The 25,966-nt window shown below is 34.7% G+C and overlaps 8 protein-coding genes and 1 long non-coding RNA gene across 16 annotated transcripts in view; 6 read left to right on the forward strand and 3 right to left on the reverse strand.

The window, feature by feature from the left end:
• Nucleotides 1-1,771, forward strand: part of kay (transcription factor kayak) — a 34,874-nt gene extending 33,103 nt beyond the window's left edge. For 3 of the 4 annotated variants that reach the window (XM_017912199.1, XM_017912198.1, XM_017912201.1), the window contains exons 4-5: nt 1-172; nt 282-1,771. In XM_017912199.1, coding sequence (XP_017767688.1) covers nt 1-172; nt 282-335 — 226 coding nt within the window. In that variant the 3' untranslated portion in view covers nt 336-1,771. The other variant, XM_017912200.1, reaches the window with a different exon arrangement.
• On the reverse strand, nt 1,727-7,090 carry mRRF2 (mitochondrial ribosome recycling factor 2). Its single transcript, XM_017912197.1, has 4 exons — nt 6,928-7,090; nt 5,077-6,845; nt 2,391-2,537; nt 1,727-2,306 (listed from the first exon to the last, which is right to left on the reverse strand). Exons 1-4 carry the CDS (start codon nt 7,073-7,075, stop codon nt 2,142-2,144), a joined length of 2,229 nt encoding a protein of 742 aa, XP_017767686.1. The 5' UTR covers nt 7,076-7,090; the 3' UTR covers nt 1,727-2,141.
• Nucleotides 3,232-5,033, forward strand: LOC108556206 (uncharacterized). Its single transcript, XM_017912202.1, has 3 exons — nt 3,232-3,391; nt 3,474-3,623; nt 3,854-5,033. Exons 1-3 carry the CDS (start codon nt 3,269-3,271, stop codon nt 4,829-4,831), a joined length of 1,251 nt encoding a protein of 416 aa, XP_017767691.1. The 5' UTR covers nt 3,232-3,268; the 3' UTR covers nt 4,832-5,033.
• Nucleotides 7,091-7,247: 157 nt separating the features above from the next.
• On the reverse strand, nt 7,248-8,033 carry mRpS18A (mitochondrial ribosomal protein S18A). The gene is made up of 4 exons (XM_017912203.1): nt 7,862-8,033; nt 7,633-7,766; nt 7,434-7,557; nt 7,248-7,363 (listed from the first exon to the last, which is right to left on the reverse strand). Exons 1-4 carry the CDS (start codon nt 7,962-7,964, stop codon nt 7,248-7,250), a joined length of 477 nt encoding a protein of 158 aa, XP_017767692.1. The 5' UTR covers nt 7,965-8,033.
• A 455-nt stretch (nt 8,034-8,488) lies between these two features.
• On the forward strand, nt 8,489-9,674 carry LOC108556176 (zinc finger protein-like 1). Its single transcript, XM_017912160.1, has 3 exons — nt 8,489-8,590; nt 8,745-9,050; nt 9,120-9,674. The coding sequence occupies exons 1-3, from the start codon at nt 8,489-8,491 to the stop codon at nt 9,672-9,674; spliced, it is 963 nt and encodes a 320-aa protein (XP_017767649.1).
• Nucleotides 9,675-10,977: 1,303 nt separating this feature from the next.
• sro (SDR family oxidoreductase shroud) lies at nt 10,978-14,258 on the forward strand. Its single transcript, XM_017912161.1, has 5 exons — nt 10,978-11,110; nt 11,519-11,800; nt 11,987-12,293; nt 12,541-12,780; nt 13,233-14,258. Exons 1-5 carry the CDS (start codon nt 10,978-10,980, stop codon nt 13,477-13,479), a joined length of 1,209 nt encoding a protein of 402 aa, XP_017767650.1. The 3' UTR covers nt 13,480-14,258.
• Nucleotides 13,881-15,164, forward strand: LOC108556178 (protein NPC2 homolog). Its single transcript, XM_017912162.1, has 3 exons — nt 13,881-13,955; nt 14,475-14,682; nt 14,899-15,164. The coding sequence occupies exons 1-3, from the start codon at nt 13,881-13,883 to the stop codon at nt 15,162-15,164; spliced, it is 549 nt and encodes a 182-aa protein (XP_017767651.1).
• Nucleotides 15,165-16,147: 983 nt separating this feature from the next.
• Nucleotides 16,148-17,145, reverse strand: LOC108556208 (uncharacterized). Its single transcript, XR_001890809.1, has 3 exons — nt 17,034-17,145; nt 16,580-16,959; nt 16,148-16,421 (listed from the first exon to the last, which is right to left on the reverse strand). It is a non-coding gene; the product is annotated as an uncharacterized LOC108556208 (long non-coding RNA).
• A 1,079-nt stretch (nt 17,146-18,224) lies between these two features.
• Nucleotides 18,225-25,966, forward strand: part of Atpalpha (sodium/potassium-transporting ATPase subunit alpha) — a 213,563-nt gene continuing 205,821 nt past the window's right edge. For all 5 annotated transcript variants that reach the window (XM_017912190.1, XM_017912196.1, XM_017912188.1 and 2 more), the window contains exon 1: nt 18,225-19,132. In XM_017912190.1, the coding sequence (XP_017767679.1) occupies nt 19,103-19,132 (30 nt within the window). In that variant the 5' untranslated portion in view covers nt 18,225-19,102. The remainder of the gene's footprint in view (nt 19,133-25,966) is intronic.

Genomic DNA, 25,966 nt, shown 5'->3' on the forward strand with positions numbered 1-25,966 from the left:
GCCGATCACCACACCAACTAGCGGCATACCGTTTAACTTCGAATCGTTGATGGAGGGCGGCACCGGTCTTACGCCTGTTTCCACGCCTCTGATACCTTCCTGCTCAACGCAACAGAGAAACAACGTTTCCGCCGTCGATCTCAGTTCTCCGGATGCAAATTCACCGAAGCTGGTGAGTTTGTGACGCCAAGACGACCTCGAGTACGGATCAAATGAGGATGATCCCGAATGAGATGTCGCCATATTTGATATGAACAATTTGATATAAAAATTGTGTACAGAGGACGAGGACCATGACCGCCGCGATGAACGAGGAGAGAAGATGGGCTTGTTGAATTCTTTTTTCGAAATACAACGCATTACCAGAGAGAGAATTTTGCCATACGGTTGTCATTGAAATCATGTATCGTTGGACAGTATTAATTTGGGACGGAAACAGAAGTATCCTCTTAAAGTATCCGAATTTGTCACTTCCATTGTTTTATTGATCGACAACGATCGGCGGAGTAATACGCGTTCGATTGCATTTTTCCAACTGGAGTTGGAAGAGAAATTTTCTATTCACATGCGAAGAAACGGTTTAATAATAAAAATCGATATGACGGCACCGCTCGTTATATATGTACTATCCGATTGTATAGAGACGTCCCAAGTTACCGTTCTTGTGAGATTTTGGTAACTTTTTCGATGACAATTTTCTGCAAGAACCATACATCGAGAAAATTCAGTATTTGCGTTTCTGTCATGGATTTACGCGTCGTAAAATAAGCTTGTCGAACATATTTGCATCTCTATGCGAAGTAACTTTGGTAAATTCATCTTTGAGGCTAATAAAAAGGAAAGAAACTAAGGAAAGTAGAATTTTTCTTATCACTAACGCGCGCTTTAGGGACGTAATTTTGCGTAGACGTTCGAAAAAAGAAGCAAAGTATTTTTTTGCATCATTTAATAAATAATCGTAGGCATGCGAGATGCCTACATATGCAAGTGATATATAATATAATATATATATAATTGTATTTAACTCGTGCGAACGTTTTTACGCAAACAAATTAGAATTATGTGAACCAAGCATATTAAGATTGCCACGGTTTCTTTTTCTTTTTTGTAAGAGAAGTCGCCGTAGTTAATGAATTAATTTTTTACGTAACGTCGGCCGAGAAGAAAACCGTATTTAGAAGTTTAAGACGATCGATTTTAGCGCTCAAAACCATTTCGTAGATTAAGGAGGACGCATATAGGACGACAATTTTTGAATCGTGCCTGATTTTCAGTCATGCGTGTATCACGCGATTCTAAGGTGACAAACCTCTGCGGCTCGACAACGACAAAATATATACATACATATATATTTTTTATTGAAAACTCGGAGAATGTTATTTTCCTCGCATTCCCGGGAAACGAGAATTACGTCGAAGCCGCGTTTGGTACGCGTATGAACGGAAGTGGAAGATTTTTACGTGCAACTGGCGTGTTTGCAAGTCTCTCACCCTATAACATGTAATCCCTCCATACATATAATATATATACATACATATATTTTACTATGTATGACATTTTTGCATGATCTTTAAGCAATATTAATATATTTATACGCGGCTGCTGCTTGCGAGGTTGGCCGGTATTTTTCGATAAGACTTTCTTCTTTCTGTTACATTTGCCTTTTTTATCATTGTATACGTACGTATAGATTCTTAAAGAAAGAAATCGTTTTACGAGCTGTTCGATCTCAGCCACGTAATCGGCGGCCGCGATCGACGATCGTAAATAAGAAAAAAGGATTGTAACGCACCATCGATAAATGCTGCAATATATTTTGATTAGATCGAACGAATAAAGGAACAAGCGAGTATGTAATTTTGTCCATGAATAATAACGATGTGTTTTAATTTTGTGTATAATATTGGTTACTTTACTTACACGTAAGACTACGTGAATGAAAAATCCGTAGTGGAACCTTATAAATTTACGTATAAATTCTCAAATAATATAGAAATAATTCTCATAACGACCGAATTTTCTATCTTTGTACAATTAAATTACTAGTTTCCTAAGGTATAACATTTGTTAAATATTTAGTACAAATAATATCACGTCCTATGAATTTACAGAGGATTTCTTTTTTTACATTTAATGTTCTTTTAGTTGATGCCTGTAATGTTTTTAATCGCTATTGCTTCATTGATTGGATCAAGTGGTTCGTAGTGGTCGAATTCCGACGAAAAGCTTGCATGACCGGATGAAATTATCCTCACTGCTCTTGAGTATCCTAAGAGTTCAGCCAATGGTACAAGACAGTGGACGATCTGTTTTCATTATTCATAAATAAGTTACATCATTTCTATATTGACGTATTATTGTTTGAAAAGGAAAAAACCGTGCTACCTTACCTTGTTCTGTCTGATAACATCAATGAATTTTACTTCTGCTCGCCTTCTTGACAAGTCCTTTAGAACTGCGCTTAAATATTCTTCAGGCACCATAACCTCCACGTTCATTATGGGTTCCAGAAGTGTAATGCCAACATCCTTCATTAACTAAAATATATAGAATAAATAACACTTTAGTAAGTACTTAACAGATTGTTTTTGAAAAACAAAAAGACTGAGTGATTAAAAAATTTCAGGAAAATTTAGGAAGATATCTTAAAAAGAAATCTAAGGAAATTAAAGGACAGAGGGTAAACCAAAGAGTGTGAGAAAATGAAAAGACTTAGCGCGATTCAAAAATCAAGATTATTTGGAACTTTGGGAAGTTCTATCAAGGAATCAAATTCTACCCTTTTGAGATAACTCGATTGAGGTTACCGCATCGTCAATTCTCCTATCATGTCACATAAATATTCGTAACTTCAGCGCTATACGATTCACATAACTTATGTACCTAGTTTGCTTTAATGAAATTTTTTACCACGTTATTGCATTTGTATTGCAGTCTTTCGTTATTAAATTGATTTATTAATAAAAGTTATAGTTCATAATTTATATATATATTTTTTTAGAGTATTAAACCTATGTTTTTCACTTTCTAACTTCCTAAGGAATTCCACCTATGGTAATTATTGTTTCTGTTGATACTAGATGAGTACATAATAGAAAATGGTTGTTTTCTTGATCAACCGTATCGATTTTAAAAAAAACGTGGCGCCGAATGAACAGTTACTAAACTGAAGCCTGTCACAAGAAAACAAATGAACGGAACAATGTAAATCCTAAAGTATAAATTTGCATAAATGCTTCCAATTTTCTAGAAATAATTTCGGAATTTCATGGTTGCTGGATATGTGTCTCTCTTGTATAGTATTAGCGACAAGCCCTTAGAGTATTGGAGCAAACAACATTCACAGTCGGGTCGTATTCGTAAAATCTTGGATTCCGATTTGTTGGAAAATGTAGGTTAATTTGCACGATTATTATATGCATTTAATCAATCATGGCGAATTTTAAATTAATTTTATCGTAAATGATGAACAGGTTATCGAGATACAGGACTTCGAGCAACCCCATGGTTATGGCACTTCCATCCTTTGTCCCTCTGACTCCTCTCAATTCCTCGATATCAAATTACCAATCTTAGTTGTGGTTATAAAGAACCTAAATCTACAGTGTCGTTTGCAAGTACAGGTAATTGTAAAATATTCGAAAAATAATCTCGTATTGAAGGCAAGTTTCTTGTTTTCAAATTATTAATCATGACAATGTTTTTTCGAAATTGAGTCACCAACTTTTTTCGACTTTATCATTTCCTTTCTAATATTAATTTACGTTTAAGGTAAAATAAAAAATTATCCAAACATTGAAGAAATTACTTTCTTTAGAGAGGTTAATTATTACTGTGAAACTTGTACATCCAGGTAGCCGATGTCCAAAATGGTCTGCATCATTTTCAATTCACCAACGAGGAGTCAGAGAGACCAAACTCTAAGGGTGTAATTTGTCGCGTGACGCTGAAGCTAGAAACCGGATGGAATAAATTAGAATTGAACTTATCGAGCCTAACGCAAACTGCCTTTAAACAGCAATACGGCGCCACGCAAAGACTTCAAATATGTGGCAACTGTCGCTTGCGTAGAGTATACTTTATAGACAAGCACTACAAAGATACAGATATTTGTCCCAAATTCTTTCACAAGTTCCTCGATTCTTACATGCTGAAGTGGGGTATTCGTACCGTAGAAAGATCCACACAAACAAGTTTGAAAAGAAACAAGAGTAGAATCAGAGGCACTAATAACTTGAAGTTCTCGAAACCCTACAGTGCTGACAACTTAAGCGGCGGGGAAAATAGTCACGGTAACCGTGAAGATTCTGCCGCACAGAAAACTGATGATAATTTTTTGAGAAATTTACAAATCAAGACAGACATATTGATCAATGAATTTTTCGACAGACAGTCAAACAAGTGTCCACATATATCAGAATTAAAACAAAACACTAGGTTAAAGCCCTATGCTTTCCCAACGGTGATCCAAAAACCCAAATCTTTCAGTATTGGTGGCGTTTCTGAAACAATGGTTCTGGCACTGAAACAAGTCGGTGTCCTTCGAACATTTACGGAGACTTATATATGCAGTGAGGACAAGCGTAAAGAGAATAATGCTATTAAGACTATACAGGATAATTGGAAGCACAGATACTTCTTTCCTCAGGAAGAATCGTTAAATAATAACGATTTATCGAAACAGGTTGTGAAGAGAACAATGTTGGATCGTAAACCGAAATCTCTGCTTGTTTTATCCGAACTGAAGTGTGGAAAGGAAAAGAGTTTGGGATCGCTGAAAATGGATGTTGAGAATACTAAACGTAACGAAAGCGATACAATTATCAAATAATTAATAATTCGCAGGAAACTGATGCAGATAACTCTAATAAGATTAACATATCATTTCCTCTGTATATTTATTGGCACTTTCAGTAGTTAGATTTAAAGATGGCCTACTAGAGGTTTTACTTTATCTCTCCTATTATATACCCTCTCTGTTCAAAGATTAGGCAGTTATACCTTATAAATATATGTAAGCAAGAAAGGAAGAAACAAATGAGAATAATAAAGGAAATACCACAAAAATAATCTTACCTGCCTAATACACTGTGAAACAGCCGCAGTGATCGATATACTTGTACTTGATTCAAGTTGTATACTATGCAATTTAATGCCCACATTCAAGACTGGATAACCTAATTTTGGTCCATGTGAAAAAACTGCTTTAATAGCTTTTCGCACTATTTTCAGTGTATTTTCCGATATATGATTTACATTGTCGTGATATTTTGAAGAGTTATCTAATTGTAATATATTTTTTTCTTCATAATTTGGTATTAATGACATGGTGATGGTAACTTTTGAAATGTTATTTCCAATCTTGTGTTCGTACGAATAAGTGTTTTGAATAGGTTCGTTTATAGTTTCTCTATAGGAAATTTGTAGAGGGCCCAAATCAGCATCAATCTTGTACTCATTTCTAATTCTTTCTTTAATAATTTCGAGATGCAATTCGCCCATGCCTCCAAGTTCAATCTGACCAGTTTCTTCATTCTGAGTAACTCTTAAACTTGGGTCTTCTTTTACGAGTTGTTCAAGAGCTTTGTCCAAAGCAGATTGCATAGATAACGATGGCGCTTCTATCGAACAAAAGAAGACTGGTTCTAACGTTTGTAAATTGCAAGAAAATATTTTCTCTACGTCTTCCGAATTAACATCACTTTGTGCCTTTAGATTTCTTTTTACTTCTTTTAACGTTGTTAAATTGGATGTTATTAAGTCACCGGACATTGTACTTTTTAATCCGGTTATTGCAGCAATATTACCATTTGTAATTTTTGGTATTTCCTGGTAGTCGTCAGCGAATGCAATATACGATTTCCCTATTACTTCTTTTTCTGCACTGCGAACGTTATATATTTTTTTGCCTTTCTTTATGCTACCGTTGTAAATTCTGAAAAACGTAATTAGTCCTTTCTGTTTATCGTGAACGACTTTAAATGCTCTGGCGCATACATGTTCGTTAAAGCAACCATAAAATCGAGAAAATTTATTTTCAATGGGAGATGGTAAATATAAGATAACACTATCCATTAAGGGTTGTACTCCTATATTTTTATAAGAACTACCTAAGAGCACAGGCACACCTTTTCTACTTATGGTTGACTTCTGCAAGGAATTAACCAACATTTGTGGAGTTATCGCATCAAAAGATTCTTGCTCTATAATTATGTCAGCCAATTTGTCATCCATACCAGACAATTTATCAATTAAATTTCTACGTTTTTCATTAGCCTGTTCCCATATGCCTTTATCCTCATTTTCAGATAATTTCAATCTGGAAAATATCATGCCCTTATCTCCTTTATCAAAAATCATTTTCTCTAAGGAAATAACATCCACGATTCCTTTTAAAATCCCTTCTTCTTTAATAGGAAATTGTGTAGGTAACACTTCTATATTCAACTTTGATTCAATAGATTTTAAGCTAGTGTCAAAATTAGCATCTGGCCTATCCATTTTATTCACATAAATAATTCTAGGTATGTCATATTTGTCAGCTTGCCTGCAAACTGTCAATGTTTGAGCCTCAACACCTGCACTACCATCCAATATAACTACTGCTCCATCTAATACCCTCAGGGTTTGTTCTACTTCCATAGTAAAATCAATGTGTCCTGGAGTATCGATTAAATTAATACGATAGTTTTTCCATTCAAATGTTACCGCTGCGGAGGTAATAGTTATACCGCGCTGTCTTTCTTGATCCATGTAATCTGTTACCGTGTTTCCATGATGTACTTCTCCCATATGCTTGATAAGACCAGAGTAGTAAAGCATTCTTTCTGTGGTAGTGGTTTTTCCTAAAAGATCATTATGAAATTATGAACTTATGAAATAAAAAGTTTGTATAGGTTATCGATAAGAATTGTATTGTAAACAAACCAGCATCGATGTGTGCCAAAATTCCAATATTTCTAATTTTTGTAATGTCTTGTTCTTCATTTTCTTCTTTTACATTTATTGTACGTATTGAAGCATATGTTCTTTGACATTTACACCATGGACTTTTTATTAATCGAGATATAAACATGACTCCTAACCTATCCGTTCGTATACATGCAAAATTAACATGCCGGTCACACGTTACACAATGTGCAGACGTTATTCTTTATAAAGTTCAGGATTCATTTGAATGACTTATTTAAAAAAGAATACTGTACTTAACATTTAATTGAATTATTTATTGTATTCTTTACTGATTATTACATATATCTGGTTTTAATAGTAGTTTCATCAAAATAGGTATTGAATTTTTTCCATTTTCTTCTTCTTAATGGATGAAGTAACCCACCTTCAGGAGCTCTTCTTTGCATTAATCCTAAACAATTATTTTATTACATTTATTCTTACCATTGCAGTTAGTATATCATTATAATTAATCTATTAACCTGCACTTTGAGCCATTATGATTAATGAACTAATTCTTTTCTGTTGTACTGCGCAAAGACCTGTAATCCTACGTGGTAATATACAACCATCTGATCGAACAAATTGATTTAGGATAAGAACATCCTAAAGAAACAGTTTAATTACTCCAAGATAGAAAAAATCAAATTAGAAAATATTAATAAAATATGAAATCCTTACTGTATGTTTAATATCAAGACCAGAAGAGCAAATGGAGCATGCTCCGTTTTTAGGTTTTAAGAATAATTCTGCATGTTTGTCGGGTTCTATTACGCCTTCGATAGTTAAAGTTTTTCCCTCTTTTTTCGTAATGACTATGAAGTAAATTGAAAAATATAGGTTACAAAAATCAAATCAAACACTATGTAATGTTATACTTTAATTAGTACTTATATGTAATAATACTCACATTTTTTAATGTATGTTATTGCAGATAACGATATATTCCTATTCTGTTCTATTGATAATATATTTTTTCGTAAGGAATTCATGAGACAAAACAATGCAGCCATTGCATCGATATTTGAAAAGTTAATCTCTAATTATACGCTATTATACAAAATAAAAAGTATATCTCACTATACATAACAATTATTATCTGATTAACATTATTGTAAATTAATAACCGTGTTATAAAGTTATTTGGGTATCGCCCATTATTATTCAATCATTACGTATAGTTCGCTACATTGGATAAGAAATCTATCAGTACATATTATAAGAGTGTGATGTGAACCATTTTTTACGCCTTTCAGAAAAATATTTTTTCTTAATATTACTATTATTATTTTTACTATTATCATTACAATTATACAATTTACAAGTAAAATTGTAAATTTTTAGAAAGAAATATAAATTTATTCATCTGCCGCAAATTGAAGAATCTTATTGGTCCATTCTTCTGTATCGTTTGCGAGAATGTCAGACGACGTGGCCGTTGAAACATGGAAGCCATATCATATAGCTTAAATTTTTACTAGTCTTTCATTAAATTGTTGTTATTTATTTAAATTTATAAACACATTTTATTGGAACCATGGGATTATGTAAGTGTCCCAAAAGAAGAGTTACAAACCTGTTTTGTTTTGAACATCGTGTCAATGTTTGTGAACATTGTATGGTTACAAATCATCAAAAGGTATTGTATTATTCACAAAATTGCAAAAAATTTATTTGAACAAAGGGAATCAAACTAATAAACAAATAAACAAATTTGATTATTGCTTGTGTTAAATCAATTCAGTTCTTCAGTTTTTTTTTTTTACATATTGAGATGTTTATATCTTTTTCAGTGTATTGTTCAGTCGTATATTTTGTGGCTTCATGATCATGACTATAATCCAATTTGTGCATTATGCTCAGTAAATTTAAAAGAAGGAGATTGTGTTCGACTAACATGTTATCACATGTTTCATTGGGCATGTTTGGATAAATATGCCAGAGAATTACCACCATCCACAGCACCAGCAGGATATATATGCCCAACTTGTAAGGAATGCATATTTCCCAAATCAAAGTTGGTATCCCCAGTAGCAGATGTATTGAGAGAAGTATTAGCAGGTGTAAATTGGGCACGAGCTGGTTTAGGTCTACCTTTGGTATGTATTATAACTATTTGTATATAATACAATACAATAAATTAATATATTAAAAATTATCTTTTGCAGCTCAGCAAAGATAGAGAACAAAAACCAAAACAAGAGCAACCTTCGTTGAAAATTGAAACATATCAAAACCATACATTAACATCTTCACCGCCATCAACAGCTACATCACGTTCTGTTAGCAATGTTAATTCAGTTCATACTAATATAAATAATGTGCATTTAAATAATCAAAAGGTTGGACCACCCTATTCAATTGTAAATATGGATTCACCTATGGGATTATCGCAGCCAACTTCAAGGAAAGTCTGTGAAGCTTATGATGATCCGAAGGAAATGTCATTTGATCACGATGAGAATAAATATAGGAGAAAATCTGCCATTGAATGGTTCCTAAGGTGGTGGAAGCTAATAGCTAGTCCTCCAACACGACGTAGAAATGCACCTGGTCCGCTGTATAAGAGATACGCAGTATTGGGTATCATGGGAATATTAACTTTCATTGGAATGTTAATTCTGTTTTCATGGCTTGGAAGAATGGCTACAGATGGTGATCCAAGTTACGATATTGGTGCGAATCCTAATGTTTTAGTCGGTGATAAGTTTACTGGTATTTAATACACTCTGGCTTTCAAAGCAAAGTTTGAAAGAAACTGAGAGTATAACATAAACGAAACGTATAATATGTGTGAAAGTAATAATTGAAGCTTGTAAAATAACGGAATAGTTATCGACTGTAGTCGAACGAATATGTATTCACTGTTTTATGATTTCATTCTAAGAGAATAATTAGCTTAAGGTACAGTGTATTGCTAGCCTTAATATTTGTTAATTTTTATGTAAAGTATGCCTTAATATTAAGCTGTATATTTAAATCTGTAAAGACTCATAAATTTACAAGAAGTTTTGTGAAATGATTATACAAACCATTAGTTTTTTATACAGTCATGAGCAAAAATTAAATGAAAGAAAAGTGCTGCCAATTTCGTTGCCTCGAATAGGAATGAACTGCGTACGGAAAAGATTTTATAATTGTGATAGCAATTTTAATTAGAAATGCAATATTTTGTTGTTTATGATATCATATTTATTTTAACAGCATCATAATTTGTTTAATGTGTCAAACTTGTAATTTCAATTTTAATATTTTCAATTCTGATAAAGAAAAAAGGAAAAAATGTATACATTAAAAAAAAAAATCGTTTAAGTTGTTCTTAGTAATATATTTATCATAGAAAGGAAATGTAGAATTGTGTTAGAATCAGTTTAGAAAATTCACCGTATTTTATTTACTCGCACGTGACGTAGTGTGCTTACAATTCAAACAAGCGTCTTGCATCAGATTCGAGAAGTATCTGTTCATGAAATATTAAAACCTCTTAACAAATCAAACTGATACAATGAATCAATTTTATGTTAAAAGAAAGTAGTCCATAAAAGAAAAAAACAGACTTTCACTTTTGTAATAAATAGAATTAATATATTATTGCTTAAGTAATTGTTAAATTTTAATCAGCTTAGAAATAGCACAAATTTTGTACGTTCCCGTGTAAATTTTAATAGGAATCATTATAAGCCATACTAGAAGAGTGGGGACATTTGACTCTTTTTCTTTTCACGTTCCATAGCAGCCATTTGCGGTCAAGACGAGAGTACCATCGTTTCGTTTCATGTGCTTATTTTTGTTCGATATTCCGATACTTGTTGCTCATGCGTAGTGACCAAGTGATCCCATGGTGTTTTCCAAATTGTGAATTAATAGATTAATTATAACTTTGTATTATTTGTAATCTTTATTACTTTTTCTATAAAGATTTTTAATATTTGATAAAACGCAGAAAATCTTTCAATAAACGAGTTAGAAAAACAATTTTATTTTTGCGGTGAATTACCAAGACTTATAGCGCGTAATAATTTAAAAATGAAATTATTAAAATACATCAAAAAGTACTCTACAATATTGGTAGTTGATTTAACGACTTCGATTGGTCTTGTTTACTTATGGAACAAAGGATACAAATTCTTGATACCAACGGCGTCTGTATGTGCTATCGGTAAGAACGTATAACTCTTAAGATTCAATTAATTACTTTTTATTAATAAATTATAAATTTTTCATAAAAAATAAAAATAAAAAAAGGTGTTTTTCATATCATAATATGAAATGAATATCATAACGAGATTAATAGCACTCTTGAAGTATGAATATCACGCGTTCATTTAATATCTCTTTATCTACTTACCGGTAGACTGCGTCCAGCCAGAAGCGTAATCAGCGTGAAAGTCGCTGATTCAGAGTAATCGCGACGCGCTGTTATTTAGTCATTAAATGTATTTAAATTACAAACTACAAATTTCATATACATGTAACATTTGAATAAAGAATATAACACTCTCCGTGAATTTAATGTTAATCTAGACTATTAAATTTTGAAAAAAAAAAAAACTGAACTATCTTTCAGGTGCTACATACTTATATCACTGCACAAAATCTCGGGATAAAATATCTCCAAATCATGCCATTGTCGTAACTGGCTGTGATTCGGGATTAGGATACAGTCTGGCTCTGCATTGCCGGCAGCTTGGATCGACTGTAATTGCTAGTGTATTACAGATCGATGGTCCTAGAGCTAAACAACTAGAAAATGAAGGGATTCTCGTTTACCCTTTGGACGTTACGAAAATTCAAAGCGTCAAAAATTTTACAAATTTCGTACGAATGACTTTGACACAAAAGAATTTAGGTAAATTATTTTCTTTTCGTTCAAAAATATATTATTATACCAATATAAAAAATCATACTGACATAAAATAGACGATACCTAATCCTAAATGGGTATCCATCAAGAGTAAAAAATATGTTTGAATATCGAAGATTGATTTTAAAAAAAGACAGAAGGAACGATCATACGATATAATACCGGTTTCAGTGTTACGATGCTTGATCAATAATGCGGCGATGATGATCTTCGGCGAATTCGAATGGCAAACAGACGAGCAGCTGAGGAATCAAGTGGAGGTGAACTTCCTGGGCACCATGAGAATCACTCGGGAATTGATGCCGATGATCCGTGCCTACTTTAGCCGGATTATCGTAATCTCGAGCCACTGTAACATCCAACCGATTCCTGGTGTAGCAGCTTATAGTGGAACTAAGGCTGCTCTTAATGCCTGGGCCACCGCCATTAGGATGGAATTGAAGAAATATGGCATCAAGGTCGTTTGCTTTATTCCTGGTCTGTAGTTAAAGGATAATTTATTGGAATTAAATTACAAAATTGTTTAATAGGAACAGAATAATTTTAACGCACAAAATACTTTTTTCATTTTTTATTCTGTTCTTTACCGATAATAACTTCTTTATCAATCTAAGATAGCGAAAGAAGTTATTTTCTTTCATGATATTTTGAATAATCAAGTATTCTACTTTCGTGAAGTTTTATGTAATAAGAAAGAATGGAAAATAACTGCTTACCTCGCATGTTCATACAGGTTCATTTGTCAGAGAGAGTAACATATTAGCACGACAAGCTGAACACTTTCAGGCGATGAAGAGGTCGATGTCCGCAGAAGCGAAAACCTTTTATGGTGACTACTTCGTTAGATATTCGCAATATTTTGCGTCCGTGGCGCAGGGTGCGGGCTTGGAAAAGCTACAGGACTCGGGTATATACGATGTCTTCGAAGGTGCTCTTCTCGACAAATATCCATCGGCAATTTACAAGTATGTTTACTGTCTGCTAGTCAAAATGAAATTTTCATCGCGTCAAATCATTCTCTGAAACAATAAAAAAAATGACGTTTCTGTTATTTAATAAATGGATTAAAATTAAGAGCCTGGTATAGTAGTAATTATATTCAAAATCATTTTGCCCAAGATGTAACGTATATACGTTCTAATGACAAACGAATAAGGTGTACTAGATGAGTGTAAAGATCGTCGTAGACTGAATTCTTGCATGAGCATGAAATCACTACGAAAGCAACTTACGATATCTTGTTCGGTGATAATGATAACCATCTCCCAATAGTAATACATTTTTCATTAATGGCGCTAACACCTGCATTGACACACCTGGAACGGGATAAATGGAGGATGAAAAAACAATCTGAAACGTTTTTAATTAACGTCATGTTCTGTTATCATGTGCCTAATCCTTGTATATGTCAATTTAGGAATGAATCATGGCGATACCTAGTTTACCACGCCCTATTTTTGATCATGCCGACCTGTTTGCGTGATCGACTAGTCGAGAAATTCGTCCAAGGCCCATCATGGACAAAACCCAACATCAATGAGTCTTCGATAGTTAACAAGTGCCACGAAGTACAAGGAGGTGCTCTTGAATTATCTGATTTGGAAGATCAAGATGAAGATTTGGAGTGCTCTGCGAATAAAATGAAAATAACAGAAAAATATTGATGCTGATATCCAAGAGAGAGAAAATATTGTAATTGCATTACACTGAATAAATGATTTTGTTATTTGATTAACTTGCAATCTTGAACGATCACTTGCCTCTTTTGTTGTCCTGTCCTATAAATATAAAATAATAATTATATTTGGAAAAGATAATTTAAAAAATGTAGAATGTACTTGTTACCTTTTCTTATATACTTTGTATCTTTTTATATATTTTTTGTCTATCCCTTTGAATTTGAAATGCAAAGCTATAGGTCAAATAAAATACAGAATACATATCTTTAATTTAATTTATCTTCTGAATCTTGAGTGTTGTCCAATCAATTTTTCAATCGACACGTGTGAAAGGGGTGCACCTGAAGATAAAATAGTAATTACTTTTAACAGAGAATCAGTGAAACATGATTACAAAGTACATAAACGTAAATTTTCTGACCACCTGCAATGAAGTGATTAATCGTGATTATCAGGGAAAAGTAACAGATGATACTTCTTTGTTGAGTGAACGCAGATGTTCGTTCCATATCTTACGTACTAGTTTATCGATAACACGAGGTCCAGTTTTTTGGCAGATAGGTGTACACCTGAAGTGTTTTTAAAAGTTGACAGTGATAATTGTTTTTGATGTCTGATTAGATAATAACCACCAATAAATAGGTATCCACAGCCCAGTGATTTCCAGTTACTTTGAACCTTAAACGAGTAATACATCAAAATGGGCCTAATCACCTACGGTATGTATCATTACTTAATACCATTTTAAACTTCTGAAAATTCCAATTTACTTCAATATTATTCATACTTGAAGAATATTCTGTATACTATGCGTTGTCACTTTATTAAAAATGTAATGATAAATTATATTTATCTTAGAGTAATTTTAGAGAGTACTTAATGCATTAATAGCATACTAATATTCAAAGATGACAAACATGTGAAGATGAGTATTTCTTTTGTGAACATAATCGTCAAAAGATTAATCAATTCTCTTCCAGGATATGCTTATAATTCAGAAAGTATGTTCTCTCTTAACTTTAGTCTACGTCTTTGTGACTCTCTTCATTGCCAACTCGATGCAATTAACGTACTTGTCCTGCGATGGTCTACCAACTCCAACGAACGTGAAAATTCAAGGATGCGCCATTTTGCCCTGCAAGCTGCAGAGAGGAACATCTGTTGAGGCTAACATCGACTTCGACGTTCGTAAGTGTAGAAGCAAATTAAAACCGATAAACGTAAATAAAAAGAAAATATACAGAAAACATAAGTGTCTTAACTTTAAATCATTTATTTTGATTACCTCGTTAAAAAAATGTTGATGGGTTGGACAACATGGGCCGGATAGCCAAAAATATATGGTGAAAATAAAATAAAAATAATAATTTGCTAATAGTGATAAGAAAATATAATCTGTTGCAGTCGAAAATTCGAAATCATTGAGACCGGTAGTAGACATTGAGCTGGGAAATGTTCACATGGACTACCCATTCCCTGAACAGAACGCTTGCAAAAATCTGGCGACCGGACAATGCCCACTGGAAAAAGGAGAACCCGTAAGCTATTACTTGAAAATGCCCATTGAGAAGAGTTATCCCAGAATCAGTTTGACCATCCAATTCTCTCTGGTTGACGAACATAACAAGTCTCAAGTGTGCATCAGGATCCCAGCTAAAGTTGTCGATTAAATTGTTTAACTGACTATGATTGCAATCATTATTTGTTTTGTTGACATGACTATGATAAATCATTAATCGAAATATTATATATGACTTACAATTAAACGTGACTAATCAAACACCTGAATTTCTCACTTCTTTACCCCACTGGATGCAATGCGAAATTTTGTTGATTTTCTGCAGTGAGAAAGATCCATAAATGTTCCTCTAATTGCTGAAGCAAAGAAAAAGGAATCTTGCTCCTGAAAAAAAGGACGACGAGGAAATTTGATTTTAAAATGGAGAAGCTCCTAACGAGGGTCTTAAGTTAATTGCAACTTCATGGCGTTTGAAATTTATTTTACTTCTGGGGCCATTTCCGGAAGTTAGATGTAATCGAGTCTAGATAATGGTTGTAACAAGGAAAATTTTTCTGTGGAAAGTTCTCAAGTTTTCACGAATCTTTTATCATAAGTATTTGAACGAGTGACTGTCGAAATTCTTTAAAGTAGAAAATAAAATAGAAAATAAACGTTGCGTCAAAATTACACGTTACAAACATACGTTTACTGGAGAAAGGGACGAGATGAAAATCCAGGGGGTTCGGGCGTATGCCTGACCCACATCCCTGCACAACGATCGACCCGGTCGCATCGCTCTGAAAGATATCTAGTGACATCTTCGAACGTACTCTTGAAGTGAACAACAGCGGCTCAAAACTCAAGAAACTCTTCCTTATTATTTCCAATAGATTGCAATTTAAATAAACTTCTGCATTAAATTTCTTATCTCGAACGATTGGAAATCGTGTTTGGATGCCTTCAAGTTCTTAAAGTGATCGTTTATCGAAGAAAAATTCTCCTGCAATGAAAATAGATGGAATAGAATTAAAGAAAATAGAAGTAAGTAGATGGAGATATATGTGTAATTCAAAACAATTACGTTGTGAAAATCAATAGATATGTGCTAGATATAACCTACTTTATTACACATACGTCGTTGAAAATTCCTGGTATAATATGATAAACAAAAAAGATGTCATAGTTGTGTGACATTTGATACTATGATTAGGTAAATTATGATCGAAATCGTATCGACCACGAGAAAGAGTTTTCTGCTGTAATGGAGCCACGTGTATGTGCCCAGTCTGATGGAAATTTATTGAACATTCGCAGTATACCGGATAATATCGCTGGCAATTTTGCTCCGTGGCTTACCAATTATTTCCACCCTTTACTTTACTCGTGATTTATGGACGGTGCATATTATTATTTGCGAGAGAAAAATCTGAAAAATATTTTGGCGGGAAAGATGATAAAATTACTTTCATTATTAGAGTACCGATGTATATAGTAGTATCGATGTATATAAGATGTACGTAATTAGCATAAAATAATCGACGTACTTCGTCGACGTACGTTCATATGAGAAAAAATATTTCTTACAATATGAGTCACCCTGTATAGTACGAATTGAATAGCCACCTAAATGTTTCGAAAAATTCCATTTCGTTCGCATGAATAAAAGATGGCTCCGGAAGGCCCACGCGAATCGATCAATTTAATCGAATTAATCGATTGACCGTTCGAGAGATACAGAAGCTGCTAAGCTCACGCATATCTTTATCTCGTGTGGAGGGTGTGCACCTTGCGTCAATCGTTTACAAATTTGTCGGTCCGGCTGATTGGACGCCTCTTGTCCTTGACATTATTCCTTCTGGATGACGTCCACGCGAACGAACAGTCAACGTGTCAGATAAAATAGAAACAAGGCTTGTGTGTCTGTGTATATACACGCGTGCGCACAAATACCGTGTCAAATGTGTCTGTGGAGAAGAAGAAAGTTCTTGTGTATGGTTGCTTCCGTTTTATAGCCATCGCTGGTTTCGTTCTAACCTACCGGTAGAAAGGGAACACGAGCGCGAAATGGATTTGCCGACCCACGCAAGACTACATGGGATTCGCATTCTCTCCTTCGTACATATTTCTTTTTCCCTCTGTCTTCTTCCCTATCTCCACCGCCGCTCTCTCATGTCTTCTACTTTACGGCACGCGTACGTAATACCGATTCCAACGGAGGTCTGTCAATAATGATTCAGGGGCTGGGCGTGCCTCGCATATGAGAACCGGCCCGAAAATAAACAGGTCGCGCGCAATGCCACACATAGAAGCCTTCAAACGGTGTCCCGATGTATACACGTGTAATGTACCAGAGGGCGCGAGTAGAACAACTGGATAGGATGATCAGTAGGCGTACTGGTGGGGGGAAGGCAGAGATAGACGTACGAATGCAAAGAAACGTGAACTCTGCATACGTTTAGTTTCGTGAAGTGAAGCTGCTCCTTTTCTCGTGGACGTTCTCACTCGAAACATCCGATGGTAATACATCGGGTGAAAAACGACTCGGCTGATGCATGATGCACGGGTGCAGAGATCTCGTTGTATACAAGATTAATGGGACAGCCGTCTTAATGCATTACGGATGGCTATGTAGATCTCTGTACTTCAAAGGTATCTTGAGAGATATTTGCGATAATACCGAACGATTATATCCGTTGTTCCTTCCTCTTTGTTATACTTTCCTCATTTCCACAATAGTGTTCTTATTTTGAAAAGTCTTTTTAGTATTTTCAGATTGCGTTGTTTATAATTTTACACTGAAGAATATACATTACATTAAAATATTTTAGATCTTTTCAGATGCCAATGTATGTTTTGTCAATGTGTGTGTATGTGTGTGTGTGTGAGCTTTTATATAAAACTTGCACAGTTTGCGTTCTACCTACGTTTCAGTTGAAATATTGTATAATACCGATGCAATCCTATTGCATTGCGAATAGTGCTCGTAATGTAGAGCTACGTGAACATAAAACGAATGAGCAGTTATGCTTGGACGTAGACGACATTTAATTCTCTATTAAACTAATCGAGTATGACATTCGTAAAATAACTTGATTTGACTACTCTATAAATCTATCTTCTCTTTCTGTTAATCTCTAAAGAAAATTTTCATTTCGCGACAGTCTATTGGCTGAATCGAATAGCCATTTTATCAATCGATATAATCGTTCGATAATCGTTCGAATGCAGGTGCTTGTGCGTAGTATGGCGCGCGTCGGTACGGCTCCAAATTCGTAAAAAGTATGTGACGTTTGACCGCACTTAACTAAGCAAGATCAGTGAGGGCAAAAGCGTGCAGGAAGGTTAATTCGCTTTGAATTAAAGCGAATCTCCCTTTGCCCCGGTGGATCTTCAATCGAGAGAAAGATAGTGGTATATAACCATTCTCCCAACTGACACCTAACCTCAACCTCGTAAATTCGTCTATTAACTGACTATATCAGAGGAGTGTATATGAATATTATTTGAAAGTAACGAAGTTATTAATTGCTTTTTTGATGAACGTAAACAACCTACGGAAGTAAACAAACAGCATATGATGAAGTCCTGTACGATTCCAGTCCACGAATACCGGTTTACAATGGTGTAGTGGGACGGAGAAAGGTTATCGGGAATGGAAGAAGACAGATGTAAGAGCAATAGAATGAAAGAGTATGATAATATATGAGGAGGGGCGAGAGTTACCGTATTATAATTATAGAGCGAGCGGTGAAAGGGACTTCTATCGGTCGTTCAAAGTGGTGGGGCATGATTGTGATGAGTCGGGGTGCCTTCGTATCGCTTGTAAACTCGTACACCTCGTAGTACGTGTAGTACGAAAAGAAGCTTCGTGCCGTGACGTCAGCACAGTATTTCGGTACGACTGCGTGAAACATCGTTACGAAATCGTGATCGTGATCAATTTATTTCGTTCCGGCGGAAGTGAACGTGTTTGAGAGCGGTGCGAATGTGCTTGTAATTGAATAAGATCAGTGTCGTGCGTAGTCGCAGGATTCGTTTGGTCATCGCAAGTGTAGCGCGTGCAGCAGGTAGCCGGAACGTCGACCGACAGCCATCATTGTTGTCAAGATGGCGTCGAAAGGAAAGCTAGCAACTGAGGTCAGTAACATTTTCTATCTTTTTTGCCCTTGTATACGTACAACGTGGATTCGATGACGATGCAAGTGCAGGATGTTCGAATGAGGCATGCTCGAATCGAGCGTGGTATAAGTGATCTCTAGTTATCGATTACTTCATCGAACTAGCGATCGTCATTAATTGTGTTCGCGCGCTTCGTTCAGTGACAGGCCACGCGTCGCGTTCATGCAAGAACGTCATACTGTCCGGTAAACCACGCCCTTCAGTAGTCATTTTCATAGAATTTTTTATCGATTTTTTTATCGATATATTTCACGATGCGATGTTATTAACGATGATATAGATGTTTAGTGCAGACATTTAAAAGGTATTTAACGAAATGTTTTGTTTTATTTTCCGAGTTTTTCATTAAATAGATCGAGAAGCACTCGAGGTATTTTACATTATTCGTTACTACCTGTTAATATAACCTTTTTATGAGTGAAATCATGCGAATCTACCGGTATGAAAACATTGCACGCGTGTAATTGCATCTGTAAAATATGATTTCTCGTTTACGGCAATAGAAATACGATCTAACCATGAAATCTAGCAATCCGCGGATTGACTTTTATCTTCTCTCTCTTTTTATCACTCCATCTTGGGAAATAATATGCACGTGGCTTTGAGTATACAATACTTGTTTGTTGTTTTCTCACTAGGGATCTTATTAGCGCACGTTAAGTGGTTGATCGATTGTGGATATACACGTGCATAATTAATATCGTGTGGAGATATTTTATATCGTATTGAATTACGATTTCTTGCCGCACGATATTGTATACCACTTATATATTTTCCTTATGTCAACAAAAATAAGTATACGTTCAAAGTAGCAACATACTTAGTTTCGCCTGATTATTGAATTCCATGGACTGTTGTGACGTTATTAAAACATCAAAGGTCGTGTTTTTATTTACACAGTTGTACCTCATAGGGAAGTTATAGTTTATTAACTATAGGTAAAATATTTTATTTTGACAAATATTTAAAAAGCTGGAATATATACTAATGCAAGTGTAATTGTTTCTCTTTCGAAATAAAATTATGTATAATATGTATCGTGGGTAAATACATTCAAGTAAATATATGTCAAAATAGTGTTAAGCTTTTTTATTCTCTGAATTTATCATTGACTATTCTTATCAATAAGAAAGGAATTTATTGAATCGAACTATAAGGTATAAACAATGTCGATCATTTTTATTTTAACGTTTAATTTATAATTTTACAAAAAAAAAATATATATATATAATAGAAATGAAAATGCATATTTTTTTATTATATATTTTATTTTTCTTGTATTTATAACGAGTTCAATTTTTCATCTCGAGAGTTTGATTTTGATGTTTATTAGAGTAAATAATGTCGTTTAATTAACCTAACAATTTAAAATTCACTATCACTGCAACTGTTATCGTGATGTAATTTGCTTCGTGATAATAGTAAATTTGTAGTTAAATATTTGTTTACAATTATTTGTTTAACCGATATAATTGAAAGATAACCATTTTTTCGTAAGATACGTATGTCAAGGTCTGAAATATTCGTGAAGCAAGCCGTTCTATTGGAAGATATGATGGGCGATAAAATCCCCTAGGAAATGTGTAGTTTACATTCTAATCCCTTTCTACCAAAAGTTCGTAACCGATGACTGTAGACGAACATTTTTCTACCATCTCGTTTCCCAATCTATAACCGGGTCTATGGCGGGCCGTCAAAAATTGTTCGAAATAATAAATATATTTTCTAATAATCGTTCAAGGTCGAAGTTATTATTTTATTTCAATATTTTTCATTATCGGGACACGTCAAATCGATAATATAAATTTCAATAACAATTTCCTTATACGGTATATTTTTGGATCTGAATAGAGTTTGTTCGAGGTTTCCTATTTTGGCAAGTTGCCATTTGTCGAACGTGGAAAGCAGCTTTATTTTTACATAGTACGATATTTGACCTCGGTTTCGGGGATCCGTATAAAAATCGTGTATATAGGGAAGCCTACAATGAATTGGTGCCTTTTGGAAAAAATAGCAACAATGCCAATTAACCACGCGAATAGCTTTGTTCCGCGACCTCGATGCAAAATAGGCGATACAAAATGCGACTGAGATTATTTCATTCATTAAAAAGTACAATGACCACGTAGATGTTTTTGTCGAAGGTCGTTGATCTTAACCACTGTCGATTGTTTCCTATAATAGCGATGACGAGATTGCGTGACCACGTTTCTTTTTATTTACTGTTGTCATTAATATTTCTACCTGTTGAATTTGCATTACGTTTTGTAAAATCATTTAAAACATACTACGAGTCTCATTAAATATTTCAAAGGGAAATATAATTTCGTTGTAATTTAATTTTCAATATTCGTAATTTTAATATTCCATATTGTTTATATCATTCGTAATATTAATAGAAAATAAAGTATTTTAATCGTATAATATAGAGCTTGAACGTGGGTGATTAATTAAATATTCAGTTCGTCGTGAAAATTTGAATGCAACATCGAAAACACGGCCCTGGCCGGGTAAGTGATTTGCGAAGCGACCGCTAGGTGGCAGCAGATGGCCGTCCAGAGAGCAATGCGGTAACTTGTGACAGACACGTTAGTCTGGTGTTTCTCTCCTCTTTTTTTCTCGTTCCTCGATCGCCCCTCTTTGTCGTTCTCGTCTCACCTTCGACGCTAATTTGAACGATATGGTTCGCGCTTATTATCGCTAAATTAGCCATTATGTCGTTATTTTAACGAGTCGATGTGTGTCAGGGGGCCGTGCACACGCTTCCAGTGTGTCCACTGTATTTCCTCGTTCAATTTCTCTTCTGCTTGTTCGACATCGTGATCGTGACACGACCAGTCTTTGAAAAATATTCCCAGTGATCTGTAACGTCTCGCAGCACGTTATTGCATCGCTTCCTGGTCGCCCAAGTATTTACCATCGAACAGTTATTTTCTGAAGTCACGAACACGATTGTTACAATTTCCTTTTAGGTTATTCCAACGACAGGGTTAGTTCGATCAATGATCAGATGGCGCTGACGTCATTACGCGAAGTTTGTTAATAACGTTTGTTTCGATTATCGTTATATCGTTGTCCTGACTCCAGTAGTATCGTATACGTCATAAAAATCTATTTTCGTCCTGTCGTCATCTCAAGAAATAAGCAGAAACTAGATTGACCTTGTCTTCTCGTGATTCGGCTACTGTTGCACCGTTATGCAGTTTAATTCGAAGCGAAACAGAAGTTCGCACGTGCAGCGTGTAAATGTATATGATTTCATCAATATACGCAATAGATATACGTATATCGATACACCAAAATTAATTTCTAATCAAATTTTATTTCATCGTTCGTATATATCGATATATTTTAAATCTTCGATTAAACAAATACTTAATAAAAATTCAAATCACGATACTTAATAACTGTCGTAATATTTTCCTGTCACGAATCCACACTCCGACGAGATATCAGTACCGTCTTACTCGAAAGATGGCGCAATATTGGCGCGCTCGTGATAATTCGCTCAAGGACGAATCGAAAAGATAATACACCGAAATATATTTTTTGAAATTCCGCATTTATTATGCAGCTTTACGTACATCGGTATCCATCGCGTCTCTTGTTTAATAATTCAATAGAAATTCAATCAACGCGTTCTAACTGTTGCCAGTTACGGCGCTTCGATCGATCCTAAAGCCCCATTCACACTGTTGCGGTTCTAACCGATTCTCCGTGCCTCTAATATCACGGTCTCCCGTATACATTTATTACAGCGAATCTCAACCCGTGCATCCTTGAAAATACAAATCTCTCACCGGAACTCGTATCGTACGAATATATGTACCATTGCAACCATGAAAATTAATCACCTTTCTCGATTCACACCGAATTTACACCGTCAAAAGTCTCATAAAGAACCATCCCATCTGCGTGTATTTTTTTTCACGACTTAGAAATTTTCTCTAGACGAACGTTACCGCTGTTGACATCCACGATGATCGTTCCTAGGTTATAGTACTAGTACAAGCGAATCGACGTGTCACTGTACGAAGAGAGCTACCGCTGTCTACGTTAAAGCTGCCACGCCTTCCAGATTTACGTTACGAGCTCGGTGTCTGTTTCCACGTGGAAACCGGCAGTTTCCAAAGCGGGGACCGGGTCCCACTGGATTTCGGCTCGGTTTATCGGCGGTGGAGGACCGTTGATGCGGATTCGGGGATACACTTTTGCGAAGGATATCCGATTCGAGGTCAGACCCGTGACAGTGAAGCGGCCAGATTCGTCTCGCGAGATCTGGCTCGATCCAGCTGTTTTAATGGTGAACTTCCGCGAGACGACGCGAGCGAGGGGTCAGCCCACGCGGCCAGGGGGCATAATTCCTGGGAAGGAAACCGCCCTGTATATTGGCCCTTTTAAACTTCTCTGTCGTCTAATTCGCTCTCGCATCCGCGCGCGACGTTGCTTCTTGATTATTTAAATGCCGGCCACGCTCTGTTTTTTCCTCTCGCGCCGGCACCCCTCGTGTTTACCACGCTTGTTGCGCGCAAAATGGCACCCGATCTAGGGGAAATTCACCTATCGGGATCTCTATAATGCGTTCTTCTTACGATCGCGTTCGAATTTTGTTTTATCCTACGTCTCGAGTGATTTAATTTTCGAATTTGTTTAGATAGTAATTTCGATGTTTGCTCTTCGTTGTTTAGTTTTATTTGAGGTTAATTTCATTCGCGGGTGTGCTGGGTGGATGGCACCCGATCTAGGGGAAATTCACCTATCGGAATTTCTATAATGCGTTGTTCTTACGATCGCGTTCGAATTTTGTTTTATCCTACGTCTCGAGTGATTTAATTTTCGAATTTGTTTAAATAGTAATTTCGTTTTTTGCTCTTCTTTGTTCAGTTTTATTTGAGGTTAATTTCATTCGCGGGTATATAGGGTGGACCATTTAAGTCGACACAGAGGGTGATATTACGAACAAATTGACGTGTATTTTTTGGAAATTTGGTATTTTTGTATTTTATGGTTAAAAGTGGTGAAGAATTGGCTGTTTTCTTTGTAACAGCTGTGTATAGAATTTTTCGTTGTTTTAACTTAAGTGGGACACCCTGGGTATGTAGTAATATGTTGAATTTTACTTGATGTTTTTAATTGTTTGTCGCCATCTTGTTTTTTAGTTAATGGGATTAATGTAAGGGGTGTTTTAAGTGCAGGATTGGTTTTCTTGTTATTTTTTCTGGTTTTTGGGATTGTTGGTATGCGAGGAAATTTTATGGTACTTGTTAGAGTCTTGGTTTTCATGTACACATGGCACTTTAGTGAAATGTTTTTAAATAGAAATGGTGTTTAATCCTGGAAATATGAAGGCACATGTCTTATCAGTACCTTTTATTTGATTCGATATTATAATAAATAAATTTCTGAAATTGGAAAGAATTTTAATTCCAGGACTATTTTGGAGAAAATGAAAATAGAAATCTGGAAGTACCCCTTAATTCGAGGGTTAAATGCACATTCAACGTAATTAATTAAAAACGAAATTGTTTAGGCTGGTTTCTTCCTCATTAAGATTCTTAGAATTAATTTTTCTATTATTGCAACAGAAAATAAGATATCTTCACAGAAAATAAATGAATTTCTGAATTTAGAAAGAATTTTAATTCCAGAAGGAAATTAAAGTGGAGAAAATTAAGACGAGAAAATTAAAATATTAAATATTAAGATGAGAAAATTAGAAATCTGGACTTGAATCCCCTCTTATTCGAGGGTTAAATACATCCTCAACATAATCAATTAAAAAGAGAAATTGTTTAAGTTGGCTTCTTCTTCATTAAGATTCCTACAATTAATATTTCTATTATTGCAACAGAAAATAAATGAATTTCTGAGTTTAGAAAGAATTTTGGTTTCAGGACCATTTTGGAGAAAATAAAAATAGAAATCTGGACTTAAACCACCCCTTATTCGAGAGTTAAATACACCCCCAATATAATCAGTAAAAATAGAAATTATTTAAGCTATCTTTTTCTTTCTCGACACTTATAGAATTAATATATACATTACCACAACAACAACAACAAAAATCTCCACATATCTACTATATCATACTGACAAATGATACATTGATCAAATAACTTTTAATGGTCCAAATTCCAGTGACTATGAACAAATGAAAATTTGAAAGGAAATTTATTATTGTAAAATAATCTTCTGTCTCTTTCATTCCTTTCAATTATTGATTAGAATTAATGCACTCGGTGATCTTTTCGTTACAGGAAAATAGTAATTCGAAGACTTTCTGCCATAAAATGACTCGATGATATTTCTAAAACGGTAAATAAGAAATCGTATGCAAATTAAGACGTAGAATTATTTTACTTCGACATTATACACCCACTGTTGGATAATTTTAAATTTACTATATTAATTCCCACCGATCTCTAGAATTTGATTAAATGGCGTCTGAGGGTCGCAAAGGGTTAAAACGGTAAATAAGAAATCGTATGCAAATTAAGACGTAGAATTATTTTACTTCGATATTCCACACACATCATTGGATAATTTTAAATTTTATATATTAATTACCACCGATCTCTAGAATTTGATTAAATGGCGTCTGAAGGTCGCAAAGGGTTAAAACGGTAAATAAGAAATCGTATGCAAATTAAGACGTAGAATTATTTTACTTCGATATTCCACACACATCATTGGATAATTTTAAATTTTATATATTAATTACCACCGATCTCTAGAATTTGATTAAATGGCGTCTGAAGGTCGCAAAGGGTTAAAACGGTAAATAAGAAATCG

This window comes from Eufriesea mexicana, unplaced genomic scaffold, assembly GCF_001483705.2.
Source record: "Eufriesea mexicana isolate 0111107269 unplaced genomic scaffold, ASM148370v2 scaffold354, whole genome shotgun sequence".
In the NCBI taxonomy this organism is placed as follows: Eukaryota; Metazoa; Arthropoda; class Insecta; order Hymenoptera; family Apidae; genus Eufriesea; species Eufriesea mexicana.

Coding starts and splice junctions, on each gene's coding strand:
- LOC108556206 (XM_017912202.1), top strand. CDS start 3,269: ATGGTTGCTGGATATGTGTCTCTCTTGTATAGTATTAGCGACAAGCCC. Junction 3,392..3,473: donor ATTCCGATTTGTTGGAAAAT/GTAGGTTAATTT, acceptor AATGATGAACAG/GTTATCGAGATACAGGACTT. Junction 3,624..3,853: donor AGTGTCGTTTGCAAGTACAG/GTAATTGTAAAA, acceptor TTGTACATCCAG/GTAGCCGATGTCCAAAATGG.
- mRpS18A (XM_017912203.1), bottom strand. CDS start 7,964: ATGGCTGCATTGTTTTGTCTCATGAATTCCTTACGAAAAAATATATTA. Junction 7,558..7,632: donor GTCTTGATATTAAACATACA/GTAAGGATTTCA, acceptor CTGTTTCTTTAG/GATGTTCTTATCCTAAATCA. Junction 7,364..7,433: donor CATAATGGCTCAAAGTGCAG/GTTAATAGATTA, acceptor ATAATTGTTTAG/GATTAATGCAAAGAAGAGCT.
- sro (XM_017912161.1), top strand. CDS start 10,978: ATGAAATTATTAAAATACATCAAAAAGTACTCTACAATATTGGTAGTT. Junction 11,111..11,518: donor GGCGTCTGTATGTGCTATCG/GTAAGAACGTAT, acceptor ACTATCTTTCAG/GTGCTACATACTTATATCAC. Junction 12,294..12,540: donor GTCGTTTGCTTTATTCCTGG/TCTGTAGTTAAA, acceptor TACCTCGCATGT/TCATACAGGTTCATTTGTCA.
- LOC108556176 (XM_017912160.1), top strand. CDS start 8,489: ATGGGATTATGTAAGTGTCCCAAAAGAAGAGTTACAAACCTGTTTTGT. Junction 8,591..8,744: donor TGGTTACAAATCATCAAAAG/GTATTGTATTAT, acceptor TATCTTTTTCAG/TGTATTGTTCAGTCGTATAT. Junction 9,051..9,119: donor CTGGTTTAGGTCTACCTTTG/GTATGTATTATA, acceptor TATCTTTTGCAG/CTCAGCAAAGATAGAGAACA.
- mRRF2 (XM_017912197.1), bottom strand. CDS start 7,075: ATGTTTATATCTCGATTAATAAAAAGTCCATGGTGTAAATGTCAAAGA. Junction 2,538..5,076: donor TTTCACAGTGTATTAGGCAG/GTAAGATTATTT, acceptor TATATATTTTAG/TTAATGAAGGATGTTGGCAT. Junction 2,307..2,390: donor ATGTTATCAGACAGAACAAG/GTAAGGTAGCAC, acceptor TAATGAAAACAG/ATCGTCCACTGTCTTGTACC.
- LOC108556178 (XM_017912162.1), top strand. CDS start 13,881: ATGATTACAAAGTACATAAACGTAAATTTTCTGACCACCTGCAATGAA. Junction 13,956..14,474: donor ATCGTGATTATCAGGGAAAA/GTAACAGATGAT, acceptor ATTCTCTTCCAG/GATATGCTTATAATTCAGAA. Junction 14,683..14,898: donor TAACATCGACTTCGACGTTC/GTAAGTGTAGAA, acceptor AATCTGTTGCAG/TCGAAAATTCGAAATCATTG.